General features: G+C 36.2%; 1 protein-coding gene across 17 annotated transcripts in view; it reads right to left on the bottom strand.

The window, feature by feature from the left end:
* Positions 1–24,056, bottom strand: part of SNX29 (sorting nexin 29) — a 180,823-nt gene that overhangs the window by 141,130 nt on the left and 15,637 nt on the right. For 16 of the 17 annotated variants that reach the window (XM_054080294.1, XM_054080296.1, XM_054080299.1 and 13 more), the window contains exons 10-18: positions 22,357–22,438; positions 21,793–21,863; positions 15,762–15,825; positions 14,564–14,692; positions 11,055–11,137; positions 7,802–7,908; positions 2,187–2,303; positions 1,547–1,602; positions 501–582 (exon numbers count right to left, since the gene is read on the bottom strand). In XM_054080294.1, the coding sequence (XP_053936269.1) occupies positions 501–582; positions 1,547–1,602; positions 2,187–2,303; positions 7,802–7,908; positions 11,055–11,137; positions 14,564–14,692; positions 15,762–15,825; positions 21,793–21,863; positions 22,357–22,438 (791 nt within the window). The remainder of the gene's footprint in view (positions 1–500; positions 583–1,546; positions 1,603–2,186; positions 2,304–7,801; positions 7,909–11,054; positions 11,138–14,563; positions 14,693–15,761; positions 15,826–21,792; positions 21,864–22,356; positions 22,439–24,056) is intronic. The other variant, XM_054080303.1, reaches the window with a different exon arrangement.

Genomic DNA, 24,056 nt, shown 5'->3' with positions numbered 1-24,056 from the left:
ACAAGGCAGGCGAGTCCACAACGCCCTGAGCTCAGAGCTGGCTGAAGCAGAAACACCACGAAGGCCTTCAAGGACACAGACTGAAGGCTTGCTGCACTATTTGAAACGTTTTTGAGTGAGCTATTACAGTGGGACACAACTGTCCATGTGTCCAGCAACACTTTCGGGCAATGATATCCCCAAAATTAAAACCGAATATGCACATGAATATTGATGAAGGTATTACCAATTCATATTGAATTGTTATACTCCCTGGACAATGCTGCCACCTCATTAGCATGCTTTTAAAGTATTAAACAATTAAAAGACAAGCCTCAAAACATGCTATTCGGATAATCAACACAATCCTGTGGGTGAATATATATGAAGTTACTGCTGCTGTTCATTAACTAATCTCTAATGAAATTTCACTACGATTTTGTTATTAAAAAGAAGTATTAAAGTGTGCCATTTCAGTCAGAAAATTTTACACTGAATCTGTGCTAAAGTTCTTCATTTACCTGATAAACATGGAACGCATTAGCAGCTTTCCCACGCAGAAAGACCGAGGGAATCCAAACATTAATAAGAGCACGATTTGATCTGAGAAGAAAAGATAAAAACTTGAATTAGGGAATCATATTTGAGTCTACGAATTGCAAAGCAAATACCTCCAGTGATTCAGATAATGATCAACATGATCAACAAAGCAACACTTCAAACGGAGCAACAGAAGAACTGAAGTCCTACTTGAACCTTTTATACCTGCTGTATATACAAGTGTTCCCTAAAATTAACATAACTCAGAAAGAGCACTGAAACAATTTCCAGGTTTGGGGTTTTATTTTTTTATAGCATGCATTTGACAACATTTGATTATACACATGAAACAAAAACTACTCATTTCACCAAACTCAACATTTCAGCCTGTAAAACTCAGCAAAAAGTAATTTAAGAAAAGTTATTTAAAAGTTATTTAAAATAGAAGAGCACTGCACAATTATGGAGAAAACACTTCCAGCCACTCTTAGTAATTGAAATTTCTGATTCAAAACATCGGCTACATTTTTCACCGCCTCATCCACAAAAATTCATTAGTCTGACTAACAAAGACAGAACTCTAAATCACAACACTCTAGAATGATCTGGGTTGACCAGCTGGGTTGTTCGTGGGGTTTCCTGTAGCGCTGTTTGTACGCATTGATTGGGAATTATTCTGTAAAAACGAGGAAGTCTATTCTCTTTTGAATGCCATCTAGTATCCATCAAGCCCAAAGCAACAGCAAACAGTAACTTTTTGGTGCTTTGTTAGAATACCAAGACCTAGTGCACCGAAACAGCACTCCAATAGATTCTTCATAAATCTGAACTCCTTGCCTTCAACACTAAACACTCCGTTAGGGCACGGCCTTAGCAGCTCTCCATACTTTTTAGCAATCAAACACTGCAGCCGAGATTTCTTATATTATTTACAATAACTGAAGAGCAAATTACTGAATCTGATTGCTGCTTCTTCTTCCCCATAAAGCCAGTACAAAGAGAAAAATATCTGTATTATGAAACTTACATTTCAAAATCTGACAAACTCTGATCTTCAGACGTTTGACTCAAATCTCCAGGGACCTATATTTACAAAAGAGAAATAATTCATACACCGTGGTTATTATGCTTTCTATTAAGGAAGCATACCATTAAAGGAAATGACAATACAACAGTCAATTTCTTAAATAAAAACTGACAGACAATAAAACAAAAATAAACAATCATGCAACAGGATTATGAACATATCACCCTTGAAAGTTCTTCGTGTTAGAATTTGCTATAGTTCTGTAAAGAAACAAACTGGGGACTGACAAAGCATGTAATTTGAAAGGTACAGAAGACCCAGAAAAAAAGTATCATTATTAGGTCTCTAGACACAAAGTATGTATGTATAAACACTGTAAAGGTAACCATATTGACAAAAACCTATCAAAATATGCCTCCCTCTGAAGATGGACAACTATTAGCAACATTCTTGACTCCTCCTGTTTCCCTGTTCGTTTTCAAATGTCAACTCAATCTTCTAACACTAAGTAAGGTGTTCTCGACAGATGTGCTATTACACATTAATTCTTATAACCTAAAATATACTTTATTTCATCACAAGTAATGGTCTTGATCTTACTCCACAGTGGCATTCTACACTGTAATAAGCACACACTTACTGGCCCTCTCAAATCGATCAGTTCTTGTCTCATCTGGGACACAAGAGCTTCTTTTGCCATCAGAGCACGGTGCAGCCTCTCATTGAATTCGATCAGTTCCCCGTGCATTTCTGCAACCTGAAACACAAAGCCAAGAGATAATTGCGTTCTAAACTGAAAAACACTCACACAATGTCATGTCTTACATGCATATCCAGTTTTATTTCCATCTTTTATTTTACCATCCTTTTGAAGTAGTGCATCTCACAGCTAATGCAATCGTTTGAACTGACCATTAAAAACAGACTCTGTTATAATAATTTTGACCCGTGCCTTGGAATGCAGGTTTTGATATTTAATTCAATAGGACAAAATACGACTTTATGTCCAATTTTATTCCTATCAGGGGAGATCCTACAGCAACTGATTCTAAGAAAACACCTATTAACTTTTGTTCTCAGTTTAATTCCTTGATGAACACAGCACTCAACGGTTACAAATCAATCACAATGTTTTGCACTGGGAATAAAGCAAAATACACAAACTGCATTAAAAGTTGTCAATAATTCATGAGTAATACATTCTGCATTCTTACTTGGGGTTTTAATAGGATTGGAGCTAGAAGTCCACACATCCCAGGCAAACGTGTGAGGGGTAAAAGGAGCATAAACGCCAGACTTGCACCACCACACAAGCTGTTGTGCATAGGCAACTATTGTGGCCTCAAACACGGCCTCTTTGAAGACGAAGGCGAGCTACGTCTGACTCAAAAATGCAGAGCACAGTGTCAAGAAAGCACCAACTGATGTAGGATGTTTATGGAAGTGAGCAGGGCTGGGTGAGTGACAAGGATGAAAAGGATACCAACTTACAGAGCAAACTATGTTTAAGTTGGTTGCCTGCCAAGAGAAGCAAGAAACAAAAGAACTCCAGACAAGGTTACAGATGATATTAAGCTCCTGACTTTTTCTTACACAGAAATAAAGTGCAAGCCTACAGCCTAAGGGGGAAGAACTCCAAAAGGACAAGGGTTCCCAAATAGCAATGGCCTTACAGGAGAAGTAATGTGTTACCATCAAGAGAATGTGGTGGAGAAACTAGCAGAAACAGAGAGCAAGGCTAAAAGAAACTCAAAAGCTTTCCCCAGCAAGAGTTTTTAGCTGCTCCTATCAGAACCATTATACTATAACATTGAATAAAAGTTACAATTGTGACAGATGAACCATCAATAAATAATATGCAGGCAAGGGACTTGTCTTAAAGAAATCTGTAGCCTTAGTGTAAAGAAATTTGATTCAAAAACAGATTGTAGAATTATGTTCAATGAAAAAGAAGGACTCTTCAGAAAACCCAACTGTTACAGGCAGGATTTACTTGCAAACCTCTCAACTCCTGTATCAATGAAAAGGAACTGATGAGGGTCACTATCAGGGGTGGAGAACCAGGGCAGAGCAAGAAAAACTACAATTTTAACAGGTGTACTTAGATGAAAACAGCAGCAGTGACTGGTTGGCTCCTCTAGTGGGTACAGCAGGCTACCACCATGATACTCTTAAATGTTTTCCAGGTTACAGCAACTCTTGAAATGCCTCCTCATAAAGCCATCCAAAGCTCGGAGAATAGCAGAGGCAACGGGGTAACCCTATGAAAGCCCAGCTGAATAAAATCAATATCAATCCACTACCTTCAACAACAGCACAGGGACTTGGACTACTGTCAAATCTCTTAAGCACTCACAGTTTCCCTTCTGGAAGCAGTTTGCTACTATCTACGAATTTCATGCTTTCCTTTTCTTGAATTACCATTCTGCCTTCTCCCTCTTCCCCAGGGAAGTTCTCCAAGATAAAGCAGTTTAATTCAGCTTCTTTAATTCAGTGCTTGCTTTTAATTTAATGCTTTATGCTTATGCCTGTATCCACCACACAACCAAAGTGAACAGAAACAAAACAGCTTCTATTTGACAATGCAGGAGCTGATTAAAAATAAGAAATAAAAATAGTTATACCTGAGTTGAGCTTAAAGTATTGTTTTCCTATTTCTTTTTATATTAGGTGGAGTCCTTCGAATCCAGTAATTCATCAGTGTGGCATACACGCAAAAAGAGCTAAACTAAGCCCAGACATCATTTGTCTAGATTGATATCTCTCATTAGTTCTTAATTTACAAACTATTCTGAAATGCTCAGCAAATTACAAGCTCAAAACCAATAAAAGCAATTGAACTGACAACAAACTTACCCTGTAATGGGATTATCAGGAAGTACAAAAGCTAAAAATCTCAGAGAGTGATTATTAAAACGGAAACAGGCAAACATTTTTGTTTGCCTGATTATGCAAGCAGTTCTAGAGAAATATCGATGCTTTCTTTTACACATCACAATACAAAAAGGTTGCAACATGTGTCTGAGTTACCATTTAGTACCAGTCCTCACCTTCTGAAGTACAAAGCTTTAACGTAGCACTAATACAGTTCCAACAATCAAAAGCTTTCTTTAAATTACTATTTTTAGTGTACTAAAGCAGCTTTAATTTACTGCTTTTGATTTTGTTATTTTCAAGCATTTCTGTTGCATTTATTCCCATTAGAAAAACTAACTTTCCAGCCTCATAATGAGTCTCTTTTCTGTCTCTTCCTGCAAAAATCAGAACATTAGGACTTCCATGTTATCAATTAATGACAATACGTATTCGTATCTCACTTGTCCATTCAACATCAGCCTCGACAACAAAGGTTCCCTGACTCCAAACACTTTTTAGTAATTATTAAGCTCATTTTGCAAAAACAAAAGGTATCCAAATCTGTACAAACTTCCAAAAGCACAGAAAACCCATAGTACTGATAGCTGGCTGATTGGTTACCAAAAGCAATACATAAGTTTAGGGATGCAAAAATCAGTAGTTTACACATCTGAAATAATTTGATTTTTCAGTGCATGTGTCTATCAGAACAAAATCCAAACTCTCTGAGGTAGTGTATGACTGTTTTCTCTCCCACTGATTTGGATGTCCTTGAAATAACTTTCTACTTGCAGACTCGATTAATATGTAAATTCAGCTCTCTCAAAACACTGGAAGTAATACAAAAATTTATAAGTGTCCCTAGCAAAGTTAAATAATAAAAAGAAAATTTAACAGCAAATAAAACAGCAAAACACTTGTTATATATTATCAAAAGGACAAATTGGCAGGCATGCTACTTGTGAAAATCACTTTTATTAGTAATTAAGTTACTTCAGTACTTTTTCTTGTCAAAGACAAATGTATTACCACCACAGCAAACCAAAAGGAGCAATGAGATATACTTCTGAATAACAATATTAATTTAGTTTCCTCTAATTTTTCCTGCATCAAGGTCTGCTAAAAACAATAAAGAAGTCTCCCTATAATTATATCCTTTCAATTACATCTTATGTCATTACATCTTTCTTTATCCATTCCACACAGAAATTTGAGCAATAATTTCCCCTCCCAGGACTTCAATAATCTTCACACAGTTGTTTTTCTCCATGACAGCATGTTTCAAGCAGAAAATTAAAGTACAAAGGAGCTAACTTTCCCTTGGTCAGATAATCACTCAGATTTGGTCCTGGTCATATCAGAAAGCATGCTTAAAGAGCCCAAATCCTTATCATGAAGGGAAGTGCGGCTAACACAAAATATTTATACTCCACGCTAGCAGAACTCTAAAGACCTGTTGTCAAAAGAAAATCTAAGACTAGTGCTGCTGGCTGACAGCACCAGCCCTGCACCACCACATTTAAGAGCAGCCTCCAGAGAAATGACAAAAGTAAATAACTATTCACATTCCACAGCAAAGGACTAAGCTGTTAACTTAACACACACTGTTTTTTAACTTAAAACACCATGTTTCACTAAGCATATGAATAATACAACCTGTCTTAAAAGGATGTGTTCTTAGAGCAGAGAAAAAGACTTGTAAGAACTTACAACAAAAAAGTTCAGGTTTTTTAAAGGGTGGAAATCAAATATATATTTTTTTTTAGTATCAGTTGCAGCTGAAATTCAAAGTTTTTGCACAAGGCACATGTGAATTCATGACTTTAGGTCAGGTAGAGGCAATCTTTTTTCCCCCCGGTTGTCAAAAAATGCAAGATACCATACTTCCAAAGAAACTCAAGACAGAACTGGAAGTCGCTTCCTTTTGCCCTCAGTGAAAGCATGAGTGTACAAAGTCCAACACAAAAACACCAAGACCAACGCTATAGCTTGGGAACCAAGAGTGGGAGGGGAGAGAGCGAGAGAGAGATGGCTCTAGAACGTGTTCTAACCTGTCACAGTGAGAGAAGGCTGAACCCATTCGCTTCACTCAGTACAAGTGGACACGTTCAAATAAGAGATGTTTTCTTACCCTCAGTTAGAAAACGTCACTGTGAGAGTGAAGGGGTGACATCCTACCGTGAGCACGTGAAGATGCTGTTACACACTAGGAGGTGAGATTCAGCTGCAGACTTCCTCTTCCAGATGTGATTGGCAACAAGGTTTTCCACTGGTTCCATCCACTACTACGGCACCAGTGCTACTAACACTGTCTGCCACAAACTCAGAAGAGTGAGAGCAAGGGATTCCTGACCACACGGAACAAACGCAGTAGAACTAAGGAAGATGCTTTTAAAGCTGAAAGAGATTTTACCTGCGTTCTTAATTAAGATAGTCTTTTGATAGGTACAGAACAGAGGAAAGGAGTCAGAAGAACCCAACCAAAGGTAGGCATTAGGGAGAGAATTAGTTTCACATGGTCCTATGAGAAAAGGATAACCAAGTATGAACGTTTTAAACTCTTTGAGACATGAGCTGCATTTTTAGTGATCTTTGTGTTCATCAGTTAATGGGAGTATCCAGTTTCAGATTATTTCAGGCAAGAGAGACAGAGGATTGTTTTCCTTTTCATAAAAATGTTAATTTAATATTTAATAGGCGATATGGGTATTAGATATTAAATTTCATTACTTTTGCCTGGAAAACTATTTGTATTTAAATTTAGGATGAAACCCTAATCTCACTTTTTTTTTTCCTTTAATGAATTTTACATTAGATTTGAATATTGCATTAACAACCTGTTCTAAAACGGTCATAGCAACAAAACTAGTAGCTTCCATGATCCATTTCCATACTGCAGTACCCAATAAGCTACATGGTAAAGCAACACAGAAATGACACACAGTTTGACAATAAGAAAACAGTACAAAAGAACAGAAAAAGCTACAGATTTCAGTATGTCCTCATTTTAAAGCTCAACTGACAAAACAGCAATGCCTGTAACCATGTACTCTAACTTACACAACACCCAAAGCCTGTCTGTAACTCAACTTCAACACCATCATTTATAATCTTAAAGAACTTGTTTATTAAAACTTCCTTTTTAATATCAAACTAGGATAATATGCTTGTTAGGAAAACTATTTTTAATTATCTTACATGCTTTAAACGTGCTTTGAAGTTGAATGAACAAATTTGTATTGTAACAACATGAGCCTGAAAATTGAATCTTTGGGGTTTTTTTGTTTTAATTAAAGCAAAAAATTGGACTTTTCTCTTACTAAGCAAAGAAACTATTTACAGCTTCAAATGTTGTATTAAAATTATGATTCCATAAAATTTGTTCAGCACAAACCTTACCTCAATCAATTTTCTTTCATAAGAGCTGGCTAATTCCTCATTGGTTTCTACCTGCTTTTGCTCTGGAACAGTAAATTCACCATCAGTACTCCAAATGCTTGGCAGAACTAAAACAGAAAGATACCTCAAATTAAAATGTTAAATTACATAAACATCTAAGACGACCTGTTTAGAAGTAATAGCTCTATAAAACTGTTGTTAGAAGCATCAAAAGAAGATGCAATATTAAACACTATTACAAGTACTAAAAGAGACATGCTGCAGGGAGCTTTCTTGAGAGTAACAGACAGACATGTACCAAAAAGCAAACTAAAAGTATTTGGCTATTCTGTGACTACAGCTATCCAATACATGTAGGTAGTAACTGCAATTCCTACCCTAAGCCTTTGAAAACTAAGCCTATGCTTCTCTTTTAAGTCTTTTCTTTCTACTTCTCTTCCAAAATACCATTTCATATTACTCGCACAGACTACCTGCATATCACAGAAATTACAGAAAATAGGGTTGAGAATGGACATTCCATAATTCATGTAGTATTTAATGTTTCTGCATAAGCAGAATCAGCTGTAGTTACTTCATTCCTGACATTTAATTGTCTAATTTATTCCTAGAAACCTCCAATAATGGAGATTTCATGCTTTCCTGCACAATCTATTTAAATTTAACTGTTCTCCTCAGAAAGGTTTTCTTGATAGCTAATCCAACCCCCTTCACCTGCCACTTAAGCCCATTACTTCTTTCCTTACCCACAGTGAATGAAAATTACAGTTTATTTTATTCCTGTTCCTGGCTATCATTTATGTATTTGATGATCACAGCAAAAAAAGGGGAGTTTTCCAGGTTTAAACACATCAGAGCCCTACGGCCCCATCGACACGTAACACTAGCTGGAAGTCAAGAACCTTAACCTATGAGCGGGTAAATTGATCTGTAAGAAACCAATAAGAATTTCAACTTAAAAGCAGATAAAGCAGTAGCTTCTTCACCCTTTTCTTCACAAAATTGCCACAATCCCAGAACAAAGTAAAAAAACAGGTCTGGTAAATATACTCTGTAATCCTTTTAAGTATGTAAGCCACTTGGGAAAAAAATTAATTAAGACAAGTCATTATGGTCAACTGAGGTATACCCCAATTAGAATTCAATAATTTGCCTTGTTACACAATGATATATGCACTGAAAAGGACAAATAGCTTTCTAATAATGCAAATATACTTAATTATGAAGGCTCACATCTAAAAAACAGGAACGCCTATGATGAGATACTGCAAGTTAGGTATATAAACCACAGGTGCAATAGTTTCTATAAAGCTGGTAATAGAAAAAAAATTTTGTGTTTCACTCTCCTTCTTGGAATTCTATCTACACATAGTAGTTCTTGGGGATTAGTTACACACTTAAGTACTTTTCTTTGAGTCAGATACTCCGGTAATACTAAATCTTTCACATAAATCTCCAATGATAGCTAATTAAAAAAAATTAATTTGTTTTATAATAATACAATGTGTGAAGTTAAAACACAAGAAGAACTACCAGAAACAGTGCCTGTAGTTGAAATACACTCTGGCCAGTAATGATCAATACTACAGAAAATTTATGTCGATTGATTAAACATCCTTGGAGCATAAAGCATGTATGTACTCATTTTTAGAGATGTTGGTACTGTTCCATTCCCCTTTTTCATCTATCAAATCTGACCGTCCTACTCAGTTTCTATTCTTATCACTCACTAATTTGCATAATTTCAACATGGCAGAATATAGCTGGCCTAGGAATACTTTTTTTTTCCCCTCTTTTCCTATAATTACACTCATCATGGAAACTGTCAGTATCTAATGAAGGATAATTTCTGCTATAATAAGAAGCTTAAGCGATGGTTTTCATGAATAATTCTTAATATGAATCACTACACTCCAGCAAAGTCGGAAGTAAAAACATGTGCTCTTACCAACAAGAATCCTTTTAAGGATGAACGAAGTTTTTAAACTACAGATAAACACAGTGAATAGCCCTCAAGAGCAGAATTAATGTAACATTCATTCATACAGCTACTTACATGACCATAATATTGACAACTAAAGGAAAAAAAACAACTCCAATCCATCCTGTCATGGACACTTCTATCACCACTGACCACTGGAGAAAAACAGGTAACACTACTGACATCTTGTTATCGTTCAGATATAAAATCTGCTCAGCAGAGACAGAGCAACTTAGCCATGAAAGTGAAATGTCTGGACTCAATACAGATTCTATTTCAAACAAATACTGATCTCCAGAACAACATTAACAGTATAATTTAGAGATACATTTTCTCTCCTCAAACTCATTATTCTTATGTTACAACAGCACATTAATTCACTTATTTTTTTTAAAAAAATTAATCTTATAATTTAATAACTTTTATTATTACTTAATATAATGAATATATTATCCTAAAATTAATCATTCATATTCCATTTAGGGTAGGAAAGTTTCGTATTGACAAGTAAGGCCACCTCATCTACCAGAAGACACTCTGAAACAATAAGTATAAAAATCTATATTGGTATGTTTCTCAAAAGAAAAAGACATCAAGTATGTTATTTTCACTATTGGTAGAATACCAATACCATGGTTGGAAGAGATGAATGGGACTTATAATTACCTCTTGCTAATCCCACTTTCATGTAAATTATTTGTTTTGGTGAAGACTCACAAGAAAAGCAAAGACCTCTTGACTGTTTCTCCTCAGCAGTAATTTGACAGTATTCCATCAGGTAACATTCTCTCTGTTCGATACTAACCTGCATTACAAAACTGTTCACACAAGAGCAAAAGCCCAGGCAGAGATGCACCAATGACAGCGCTCACGGAAACAAACCCCTGGCCTTTCCAGATGCTGATATTTTCCAAGACAGGGAGGGCTGGTGCCATACTGGGTAGCACGGGGAGCGTGAACTGCATCCCCAGCCACACTGGACTGGGCTGCGTGGCTGAAGTGCTGGTTATGGACCAGGACTCACGCACGACTGGGTGCCTAATCATCTACAGAGAACTATGCCGGGATCCATCAGAAACAAAAATGCAGATTCTTGTAACCCAGAGACAGGGCTGTTCACTAGTTATTCTTTCATTGTCGGTTTTTACACACATGTAGGAGTCCATCACTTAGTTACTATAGCTCCGCTCCTAATAAACCCTGCCTCAATGGTGCCATTCAGCAAAAAAACACGTGTGTCAATTTTCTTTTTTCCCTTCATTTGATCCTTACCTTCCACTGTTTGACCCTCTCTTCTCAGCATCTGCACAGCTCCTACGTACTTCTTCAGCTGCACTTTCAGCACCTCATTTTCTCTGTTGATAAAAAGAGCAGAATAAATATATGTACTATTTTCTCACAACAGAGAAAGCCCCTTTCAACAGAAGCAAACACACCATCTTTGACAATAAGCTTTATCTAAGTTGTGTCAAGATGAAAAAAAATTATTTGCACATTAAATAACACATCAGCAGCAGGGTACCAGGAAAACTGGTTTTCCAGGGCCACATAAAAACATCAGTGAAACAGATCATCTCACAATCAAATTTTTTTTTAATTTAGATTTTCTTTACTACACTAGAAATTTTCTATACTATGCAGAAAAACTATACAGCCTATCTAAATCAAAAGTCAATTAAAGTAATGGTGGGATACCAGGCAAGGAAATTCAGAATGGCCAGTATAAAATTAGATAACCATTTCACTACTTGTCCAAGAATTCAATGTCCAGCTAATAAGAATTCAGCTTTATAAACAGACTTTATCATTGCAAGAATATGCCAGCCCTTCAGCAGCAATATTCAAGGTAAAACTTTCCACACACAACTCCTAAATGAAAACTTTAAGAGAAGAAATTCAGTTAATCCCTTCAACTGTTGTATTTCAGTGCCTGTGCCTGTCTCATTTTTCTTTGAAAGTACAAGTTTTCAAACCAGGTACTATCATAGTTCCACCCGATATCAAGCACTGTGGTTTATATTTGGGGAGAATAAAAAGAATTCCAACCGACTGAATTTTAAACAAAGCCGACAATTGCGCGCCTGAAAATTCAATTCTCTCTCCAAGCCATTCAAGTAAACAAGTACGACAGAAGTGTTTATACAAAAGAAATGTAACTGAAAGGTATTGTACGAGTGAATTCAGACAATTTTTACTCTTCTTTAAGAAAATATCAAGGTAGAAATACATTGATGCCACAGATGCTGCACATAACATCACACACAAGAAACCTGAAACTGTTAGAGAGAGGAGAGAACGTGGGCAGGTCAAAATCACGCTAGAGACACGCTACAAGCTCTAAGAACGATGAAACCAGAGAAGTAACTGATTACAGGAAGCTGTAAACAGATTATATGCAAAAAGTGAGGCACTTTATTCATGGGCATTTATTTAGGAATAAGAAGTATTCAGAAACACATACAAGTATCCTTGATGGTTCTTGCCATTCTATATATAAACACACACACATATACTCATGCACAAACATAATTAAACTGCTGCTGTAAGCAATGTCATATTTGTATATAAAACTTGGAGACTGGTACTATATACACATTTCTGTAGATTTCAAATCATTTTTCTGAACTATTTATTGCCAAATACAAAAAAAAAAACCACCAAAAACCAAACTGAATTATCCTATGATCCTACTATTAGGAGATGAAAGATCGCAATTAATTGAAATCACACATAACCTAAATGAAATAAGAAAAACGAGAACTGTTACTTAGAGAAGCCGAAGTTGAACTATCTACAATATAATGACATTATAGTATAACACCAATCTGTGAAAAAAACTGTAACGAGGAATAATGTGATAAACTTAACTGCTTGTCATGCAAGATAAACACCATATGCATGATAAACTGAAAACTATTCTCATGATAGCTTCCCAACAGAGTGTGTTTAAACCTAAGTTATGAAAGGGCTGTATTTTAGCACTGATATCATATCTGAAAAAGTGATAAATGGTTTCATGGACAAGAAATATGAGGCTGTTTCTCTTATAACATATATCTCTTTCTATGAAAGATTTTAATGATTTGTGACACGCCACCAACTAAGTAGAAAAAAAAAAATCACTGAATATAGGAATATTCAAATTAGTTTCCATATGAAGGGACAAGAGGTACTTTTTACGCTCTTCAAGAATCTGCTTAAAGTAACTGATGCAATCATTTCAAGATGCACAACACATTTCACCCATCACTGAAGCGCTATGGCTCTGACTGAAGTGGTGTAAAACAGATTAATATAAAACACCAAATTCAAACGCAACGTGACTTAAATAATACAGACACTAGATAAGAGGAGGCTGATTAGGTTACAGAATGTAAAAAAAAAAAACAAACCCACCACTTATTGAAAAGCATCACCTACAGCGTATGAAGTGAATCAATAAAAGAAAAAAAATAACTATTCCAAAACAACTATAATGCAGTTTCTTATGTGCTAAAAAAATGAGTTGCAGTTAACCAATAAAGAAATTCATCCAAAGTCCAAAATAATCAGTGACACAGGATTTGTTGTACCTAAGCATCTCCCAACACTGTTGTTATCACATGACAAAGTAAACTGACTTCCAGAAGAACAATCACAACACACCCCATCTCTGTGGCAGTAAGAAAAAATAAACAACCTTGTTTAAAAATAATGTTAGTCTAAGGGAGCATCTCTTTAGATCTTGTAACAAAAGCTTCTTATCTATTCTTTAAAAAGGTATGTGCGTGACAAATATCTGATTCACCCATACATCACCGCAAATTCTACACCTGTGGGGGAACTGAGTCAAAGAAATATGAATATACAATTCCTATATGCTGAAATGTGACTATTAAGTGCTGAAGTATTTGCATTGTCTCAATTGCTCTACATCACATGAATGTCAAACCCACTTACGCATACCTCTGTCTCCTTCGAAGTGAGTAGCTTGGTTTGATGTGTCATTAAAAGCAGAATTAGTAACATTCTAAATACTTTTTATTAAAGTTTTATATTTATCATTTTCAGATACTAGTTCTGCTATAATAAAAAGCCATACATTCCTATATGCAACCGCAGCTGTGATGCTTCACGATTAATACCAAGCACTCCGCCCGCACATGCCGAAAACACCCTGCTTTCTGCAATAAGGCACAGCTTATTGAGAGCTCCGAGAGCTGGAATACCAACAATCTCGCTGGTGTTTTTTTGATTAAAACCCTACATTTCACACACGAACCAAAGCAGTCATTTCCACCACTAGAATGAGCATTTCATTGTTATAGGACAGCCATATCAAACATTGGCACAGTGTTACTGTTCCCCTCACCATCCCTTTATATTTAAAAGCTGTATCAGATTTAAGGCTTGGGAAATACCCTTTGCAGACAGTTCTAGGTACTACAACAACATTAAGAATACCACATATCCAACAGAAGGAAAAAACCAGGACCTTGATACTGTAATTTGTTTCAAACTGAGCAGTCAGCCATACCAAGAATCTCCTAAATATCAAGTAAAATAAAAAACAAATTTAAAAAACAAAGAAGAAGTTTAGAACTGGACAAGATACATATATAAAGAGAGAATAAAAATCTTACGTTTACCTGACACAAACATGTATTCTGTTGTATCTAGTCCTGAGTCATTGATGCTCTTCTGAAAATTAAACTACTTGAAAACTAATTTTTCTTGCACACAATTTTTTATTCCCTTGTTCCACTGCTGTTACTTTTTACAGCACTTTCAGTGCCTCTTACCGTGCCAAAGCCTGGACTTTCGTGGCATGTCGCTCCTCCTGTTCCGCTACCTTCCTTCTCCAGTTCTCCATTTCCTGCCTTAGAGCTGCAGAATGCTCCATCTCTCCATCAAGAAGATTTCTCAGAGACCTGGAAGAAAGCAGAAGCCTCTGTTAGAACACTGCAAACACTACCCAGTAATTAAACATACTTTATGAAAAACACAGTAGGTTGCCTGAATGTTACCATTAACGTAATCCTAAAATTTCATGGAGAATTTACTACAGAAGACACAGCTTATAATCTAGTTTTAGTGCTTCAGTGCAAGTCCACACACCTCAGGAATAATCTATAAGCAACAGATTTACTAGCAAGAGCAGGAGACAGGTAGAGGTCCTGTTTCTACTCAAGGCAGTGCCATAGACCTCTGTGTAAAAACCTTTGATGAGACAGCAAAAGTCAGCGCGATAGATAATGATAAAATCCAGAGCATTCTGGTCCTTCTGCCAAAAACGTCAAAGTTGAATGGGGCAATAATTTGCACTTATGGAAGTGAGGAGGACAAGAAGCAGGAAAATGGGATCAGTTGGTAATCTTGACATTTAAAAAAAAAACAAAACCCCAACAATTAAAGTTTCTACAGAAAAATGTTAATTACAATAGTATACCTTGAATACATTTGTATTTTCATTCATCTAATGATGTGTTCCAATAGACTAAGTAAGTTCAAATTAGGTTTGATAGCATTTTAAATAAGCAACTAAACTTCTTTACAATGACACCATCATTTCGCTCTAAGTGTAGATGAAGACAGTCGCAAACGACAGCCACTTTCAGCATAACATCGTTAGCCATCCTACATCACCTTTGCAGCAGAGGACGAAAAAAAGAAATTTTCTGAATATCTGCATAAGAACAAATTTTTACTCATTTGGAAAACTTATCTTCAAAGATCTTAGGAAACTTTTGGCAGTAAGTTTTAGTTATATGTGGCTTGAATTCAAAGGAAAATCTGACCTGCAAACATTACCCTTCAGTATCAGCAGATGAATATTTAAGTATTAAGTTTATCTTTCACAGAAAAATAATATACACATGAAAAATATTACAGAAATATTATGCATAGCTTGTACTAGGACAAGCTTGTACAAAGGACAGCTTGTACTAGAGAACCAATCTCCAAAGTTATAGTGCCTCTTGACTAGAAAAAGGAAACTACCTATTCTGTTCTTCCAGTTCATCCTTTCTATTCATCATGGCCACAATAGCTTGACGAAGCTCACCTAAAGAAAGAGGACAAAAAAAGATTCATTTCTGTGTTTATTTTTGCTCATTTCAGATCTAAAAGTCATGTACGCAGTGGCAAAACATCATTTACTTTTCAGGAAAGCACATAAAAAGGCTCTTAAAATCATCACTAGCACTCTTTCAAAAACAGTACTATTTAACACAATATCAAAGTATGGATCAAATCAAATTAGTCTACATGTGGCTTTAAATCAAACTTCTACAAGTTTGTAGGCATAGTTGTTTTGTTTTCAGCACAGACATATGGGACAATGCACCTTTTCAGTACATGCCTATTAATGAGATACACTGCTACGCGTTTTATTTCTTCAAATTGCTCATTCCCCATGCTATCAACTCCAACACAGGAAATACAGCTATTACAGTGAGACCAGAGGAGACAGATTGTCATTCCTTCTTCATGGACTTACTTCTCAAGTTCAGTTTTAAAGACTTTCTGTGAAATAAAAAGTTGTGGTAAGGATGAGGAAAACAGAATAATACAGTTAGTGCTCAAGCCCTGTGCAAATGAACACAACAAACAAAACACACCCGCTGAAAGCTTTCAGTGCAGTAACATTCAGGGACAAAATACAGATCTTTTAACTATAAAGTTGAAATCAGAATCCTCGAGAAAGTATCAAGCCAATGGCATTTTAAATATTTCAAAAGTGTAATTGAAATATGATAACGTGCAATCCGAGTTAGTTGCTATTATTTCTCTGACTCTGAATAAATTAAAGGCACAGTTACTCAAGCTACTGCTGTACCAGCTGGGCACTCATGCTGGGGTGGCTACTCTGCAACAACTGCCCATGTGCACACTCTGCCTGCCTAAAGGTGCACTGCTTTACTGACATTTAAAAGCAAAGCTATTATAAATTGTATCAATTTTTCCAATTTTACCAGACTATTCAAATTGTAACCTTAACTTGCCTAATAACTTAACCTTCTTTCCCTTAGTCCACCCAGAACCTTCTGCATGAACAGAGAGCTGAAATCCCTTCCTCTCTCACCCCCATCTGCACACCACACATATATAAGCAGAGTATGAAAGCAAGATTCTGTTAAACAGAAAACAAAAAAGCCTCTTGGAAAAAAAGATGTTAAAATTATTTTTATTTCCAGTTGCCTCTTTTTTTTCTGAGAGTTATGGAATTGACAGTACTGTGGAGACACAGCAAAGCAGAAACTCAAAATTTCATTATCATGTATTGGACAAAAATCAATGCTTAATTTAGCACCACAAAAGCAAACCCACTTCATACTCAGTATTCCTACTAATTTAGTTCAACTATGGATAGCAGTGGAGATGTGGAAGAGACTACCAACACAGATAACTCATCTGGGCTACGAGACATGCCTACCCTATCAGCAATACTGCTTCATTGCCATCCCTGAGTTATTTCTTTTTGAAGCAGTGAGTATTAAGGAGTCATAGTCTCTATCAATTACTCAAAACAAACACAAGAATTATATAGTTTATCATCAATACTGCTTTAACCTCTCCATCCACAGTAAATATCAAGTCAAACATTCACTAGTGTCATTAAAAAAAAATAAAGATACCAAGAAAAAGAAATTAGGAATTTTAATTTTATTGTCTTTTGATGTAAGTAACTGAAGAGAACCAAAAGGCCGCTATCCTATTGAATTCAGCCATAACCTTCAAAACTTTCTAAAACTGTAATTTCTTACCCTCACTTACACTTCTTGAAACAAATTTAGCAGCATATCAGAATAGTCAGCTGACTCCAAACAAAGTAAATCCAATCACATACACTGCAGCAGGTTCACTTCAAATCCGCCAGAGCATCCACACTCCATAAGCTTCCGTCTGTGTTATGCTCATCTCCAAGATCAGCATAAGATCATAAGCTATTTTTTTAAGCAGACTTACATCTCATTCATTGTGTGGGTTAGAAATAACGAATAAACAAAACAAAAAAAAAAATCAGGGTTGTAGCAGCAACCATAAATTTGGCATTTTCTGACTTCCAGATTTCGCAACCTCAATCTTTTCCCTCCTCTTCTTCAGTGGGAGGATGGCCAAGTACACCCACTTCAGAAAGCTGTTTGATACTGGAGTTTATGTCCTACTTCTGAATTGCTTTGTGCTTGCTATGTCATTTATGTTCTATAAAGTAGCATTAAACGGAAAGAGATACACTACCATTATTAATGATCAGCATTCAACACCAACACATCTAAAATTCTAGTGATAATCAGACTTCATAAACACAGATATAATAACACGACTTGTGAAGTCCTTCAAACTATGTAATTTTAATTGCTACAACCTCTTAAAAATAAGATTCCATCGTGCAAACGAATAAATACAAAACAGGTCTTTCTTTATCAGTAAAAAAGATAATATAAAAGCCAAGGAACGTGATAGTTAAATTTTTCACAGTAAATGTCACTTTTTAAAGCACCAAAAATTATATTTATTGCTGAAATTAATCTGTACTTCCTAATTATTAATAAAGCAAATATTTGCTCTAAAACTTGAATTCATTTGAAAAATCTAGCTTCTATAAAGCTTCCTTAAGGCCACATTCAGAGCACGAAATGTATAAAAGAATGCCATTCTTTAAGAAACACCTCTCCATTTCCCTGCAACCTCTAGAAACGACATAAGTTTCACAACTTTCTGGCTGTTTAGCCAAAGATTGGGTAAGTATGATTTGCAATCACCTGTTATGAAGAGCGAGCTGTAAATGAAATCATCCCTTGGCGTACACAAGGTCATGCAGCACTCCTCTGCAATGCTGCAGATGGAATATCAGGGTGGGCTGGGAACACTCTGCAGGAACGACTTCTTCTTTACTTTAAGTGCAAATTTACACAGATATTTTCAGAGACAAAAAACTTCCAGCAGACTAGTTACATCTTAAATCACTAGTTGACCTTTAAAGACACAATCCCCAAGTCGTGCCTCTCTGAACGTTGGCTATTAAGGCTTTATTTAGCACTGCAAAATCCTGTAAATATCCCATCACTACTAACAGGGTAAACTTTAATAGGAAATCTATTAGACAATGGTGTTGGCCTTCTACTGTGCAGACAACAGTCCTGACCTAAAAAAAGCCCATGAGATGAACTGCAGCTTTTTTCTCAGTGATGGAACATCCTCATTCCACAGCTGTGCTCTCAGAGAAGTCACAAGAATTTAGTCCCTGTCGGTGACCACTGGCAGCCAAGTTACAGAACAGGTCAGAAGCTACTTAGAGGACACAGGAAGTACAAAAACAAACACTTTATTCACTTACGCAGCCAGGATAAAAATTTAATATGTAGGTTTGATTATTCAGTAAAGTTCTTCAGTGATATGAAAAAAAATGCAGGCTCTCTCAAGAATATATGAAAAACTGTGGAATAAACTACAATGCTACAACCTTTGTGGTTAAGCCCAAATTCGAGAACTGAGGCAAGTTATAGCAGAAAATCTAAAGTCCAAATTATTTACCAAAAATAGCACTATAATCAAAGAACCTTGTAAAGAAGGACACCAGCAGCATCCTTCTACAACAAAGCGTTTGATTTTCTTTTTTTCCCCACTGCAAAAAACAAAGTGGTGAGGCTTGTGCTGGTGGGACAGATTTTTCTGGTGTAAAATAATGCTGAATATATAACCCACCAACGACAATAATTAGATAATAATTGGAGAGACAAAGTTGTTTGTGGTTCAATTAAGATACAGTTTTTTAAAAACTGGAAAATGACATAGGAAAATGCAAAGCAAACATAAAACTTCTGACAAATTTAATTCTTTGTTGGGTTTTATAACTAGTTTTACAATCTGTAAAGCAGCAGAAGTCTTCAAACGATGTCTAACATACATAGGAAAACTCTCTCAATTAGTATTCCTCCTGAGCAGTATTACTATTTTTCTGAGATCTATCTGCTGCTGAGTTAACCTGTAGCTTACAAATGCATGGGAGATATTCAGGAGAATCATTCAAAATGGCAGAAATGTTAACTTACAGCTTCTCCTACAGATAATTTTATAGCCTGCATATCAAAAGTAGCAAGAAAGGTTATTACTACACCAGTAAATCACCAGTAAATCAGAAAGGAAGCAGGAAAAGAATAGATTAAAAAAAAATTTCATTTAGGGCTTTGTGTTCAGAAGTAAGAAGCACAAAACCCCAGTCACTGGAGACCTCACAGCTTTTCTCACTGCACTATTGCAATCCATTTTTCTCATGATGTGTTAGAATTAGTTGCTATGCAACCAAACTACAAGCCTTGCCATTTAATAATTCTTCTGCTAATTGCAATAGAGAAAGCGAGCTTCAATGTCTGGCTTTGTCACAGCAATTCTTCCTGTAAAGAATTTATGACCAATAACAACAAACTTCAAAAGAGCATTTTTATTGAATGTATCTGGGATTGGCTATTATAAATGTATTTAGCTACATGTATCAGCAGCTGAATTTTTATTATAATGATAATTAGAATTATTTACTAAGTGTTCTACTAGTTTTATAGATTGTTTTGATATACTTCCCCCTTCCACCAAAACTTTCTCTGAAATGGGAAACTAATGATAGTGTATATACTTCTGTTGATCCTGTGATTCATTTCCCTTAAAAATCTCTAAGTATTAAGAACTGAAAATCTCGAGATTTACTTTCTATTTTATAGCTGTCCTAAGTACACATAGGAAGTAACTGAACAATTGAAAGAGGCCAATTGCGGCCCCTGCTGGTACCTTACAAACTCCGAAACAATAAAATCAACACAGTGCCATAATATCAGAAAATATTCCATTAAAATTCTATTACTGAAAAATAAAATAAAAATGAAAGAAAGAAAGAATATTGCAGTATGTACACGAGCAGAGAGGATCCACCAGCCAAAATATCGCAGTATCTATCAACAGTAACTTCATCTACATCTTCAATTGTATCATTCGGAAGTCTTAAACTTGTTTCCCACTTCATAAAGTAGTTTTTAAGAAAGGATTTTTCAGCTTTGTAAAGCTCTGCCAGCAGAGCCAGACCCATGCCAGAGCCTGAAATAACACACTTTGACACAGATACTATCTGAACATAACATTAGAACATGAGATTAGAATCTCCTACAGGTTCGTTCATTTTGATAATTTAATAGATTGATTTCAGAAAAGAATCTTGGCTGCATCGCTTTCAACTCTTCAAACGTCATAACTCAAAATTTGTACATATTTAAACTTATATAACCAACCAAACAAACACACCTTACAGATTTAGAAACAAAGCCCTATCCACCAGTTCAGTTACAAAACCTTCTGTATGGTAAGGAAAATAAAACCATACTAGCTTATATGTTAAGACAGCTGGTGAGTGTGAGAACTGAGTCTTTGTTCTACAAGGTTTTGTGAAGAAAAAAGATTAAAGATGAGGCAGACAAACTTTACTAATCCCATTCCACAGCAAGGGCTATTTTATCGTGTCCAGTGCCACTCAACACCACTGAAGAGATGACTGTCCTCCACCCTAATCTTAACTAAAGTTTTTGCTTATGAAAGCCTGTATTTATGTTTGGAGCAGATTTCCACATCAAAACCACATGGAAAGATTTCCAAGTTTGTTTGGTTTTTTTTCTGTTTTGACATTAATAAAAGCAGGCAAAATAAGTAAGCTCAAATCAGAACCAACCATTAGTGTTTTCAGAACTTGCAGCGACTTAAAGATGTTAATCAAATTAAATCATTGTTCATTCAACTACTCAAACCATGTCTAGTACATGGATGAAATTAGCACGTCTGGAAAAAGAAGCTGGCCTCCCACCAGCTGCGACCAATCATAACGTGGCATCTGCCAACTAAAAAATCATTTTAGAGCAGTCATTTCTAATGTGGTCAGCATATCAGAAATCAAGTACTGCATGAGTCTCTAAACAGATCTTACTGAAGTAAAAATAAAAATGGAGAGTTATATGACTTTCGAAGTTAATTCCATCAAGGAAGTACTTACTAATTGTCATGGATTCTGGCACAGTGGCTGAAGGCAACATATTCACTTGAGCTGGAGGACTGATTTCCGCTCTAGTCATAAAAGTACAATTTCATCATTAAATAAAAACAAAATTTTGAATTCAAAACTTAAGAAGAAAGCATTCCAGGAATTAGAATTGTCATCATATTCAATCAACTTGTTTAATTATCCTTTAATGTATTTGTTGCAAGTCTGATTTAAGAATAGACACGAAAACATCCAAATCAATAGGCCATAGAGAATACAGTAAAAAATAACATTTAAAAAAAACCATGAACTCTACTTTAAGAAACAAGAGGCAAAGTCTGCCTGTTATTTGCCATGACTGCACAGCTTCTTCAAGATAACTAGGAAAAGTTCAATATATGAAACTATGCAAAAAAGGGAAGCACAGGCTTTTGCATTTGTCTCTCCAAACATTCACAAAAGCACTCTGATGAATAGTTTGTTTTCCAGTACTGAGTAGCTCTGCATTAGGGAATAATAGTAAGTTGGCAGCAAACAGGGTGAAGATTTTCTTCTACGAAAACATTTGACCCATACCTGTAAGGAAGGTCAGATCTTCTCGGAACCAGTTCTACTGCATGAACAACATGTTCATGCACCTCTCCATTCTCCAAGTTATCTAAAGTAGAATGCACAAGCATTAGCTTTCTTCAGTTAATAGTCCTTTAAAAATAAAACCAGAAGGAAGGCAGTCACATTTTTAACTAGAAATACTCATCTTTAGTAAAGCTTATAAACACTTGAAATTCCTTCTCTAGGGTTAGCTTCTGCACACTCACCCTCCATGCCAGGATTGCAACGTCCCTTAGAAACACAGCCATCAGTTTAGAAAAAAACAGTATTGCACAATTCCTGAATCATAATTTTGATGCACATTTTACATTTATAACAATGCTGTAAAGCAGTGAAGAGACTTCTTACTGAAGTTATTTTTGCAAGCCCCAAGAGTTTAACAGTCACATGACATCTGATAATCATTACAAATCCATTTGTGACTTGCAGGGAAAGAATTTGTGGTTAGAACACGAAACTTTGCAAAGACAGCTGTCCTGTATGCATTCCCAACAGAGCACCATGGCTTTTCTCTGGCTCCTGTGCACCAAACAACAGTGTTTGGTTTTTTTCTAAAAAGCACGGAAAGTGTGCATCTGCCCATAGATCCGTAACTGTCAGGATCAAAATATACACACATCACTGGGCTTGTCATTAAGATAGTTCAGGTGCAAAGAAGCAAAAATCACATTTTATTGATGTTTTTTGCATCCCACTATGCAATGGCTACAAAGTTCCCATAAAGCAATCCTAAAATCATGATCTAAAATAGCACAGAATTTAAAAAGCAGGAATTCTAGGGAAAAAAGTTAATGGAGATAAGAATTAAGTCAGAAAAACTATAGAGAGAAAAAGTTCATTTTCAAGCTGCGCAGTTTACTGAAGCTCAGTTCCCAAAATGCATACTCCATTTTTGTTCCAAGCAACCAAATTTTGACTCAGACTTTCTCATCTCTAGGTACATGGAGATATGATCCTCCCTGACACATCCTTGAAGCACTGCAACAGACTAAAACTGAACACTCTGATATTAACATCCAACACTACAGATTGCTCTGTAACCTATTGCAAATACACGTCTTGTTATATATCTTTATTAAGACAAATAAACCAAAATATTAGGTTAAACTATACATTTTATAAGAGATCGTTCAGCATGTTTTAGCAAAAAGGCTGTCATAATCATAACGAGCTTGCCACCTACGGGGCTGAACTGCCCTCAGAAAAAGCTGACACCCACGCTCCCTCTGGTACCCATCCAGCAAGAGCGTAAGTCAAGCGAACACCTGCCTAAGGCAGCTTTCAGTCTCACCCAACGGTCATTAGGAGTGCGGAGAGGGTGCCCAGACCCACGTGTGTCACTAACCGGCTGACACTGGGGCTGCATGACAGACCTGTTAGTGACGGCCACCCGCACACCCGTCAGGTCAGACCTGCTCAGAGGGGCCCAGCGACACCGCAGGAGACTGAAATCAGGAAAGCAGACAGCAGAATCTGTGCTGCTTACAGCAGAAGCAACACAGATACTGCTGTCTGATGAATCTTCCCTATGAAGATACCCTTCACCAGTCCAATGCCGTATTGCTCTGGTTCGCATGCTAGACCATAAGCTTTACCACAAAGACAAAGAGAGGCAGAAGGACTGAAAGTATCTGTATACTGTGCCAGAAGGGATCAGAATGGAC

This window comes from Cuculus canorus, chromosome 15, assembly GCF_017976375.1.
Source record: "Cuculus canorus isolate bCucCan1 chromosome 15, bCucCan1.pri, whole genome shotgun sequence".
NCBI classification, from domain to species: domain Eukaryota; kingdom Metazoa; phylum Chordata; class Aves; order Cuculiformes; family Cuculidae; genus Cuculus; species Cuculus canorus.
Note: the sequence above shows the minus strand (reverse complement) of the source record. Positions and strands in the feature narration are given on the sequence as shown.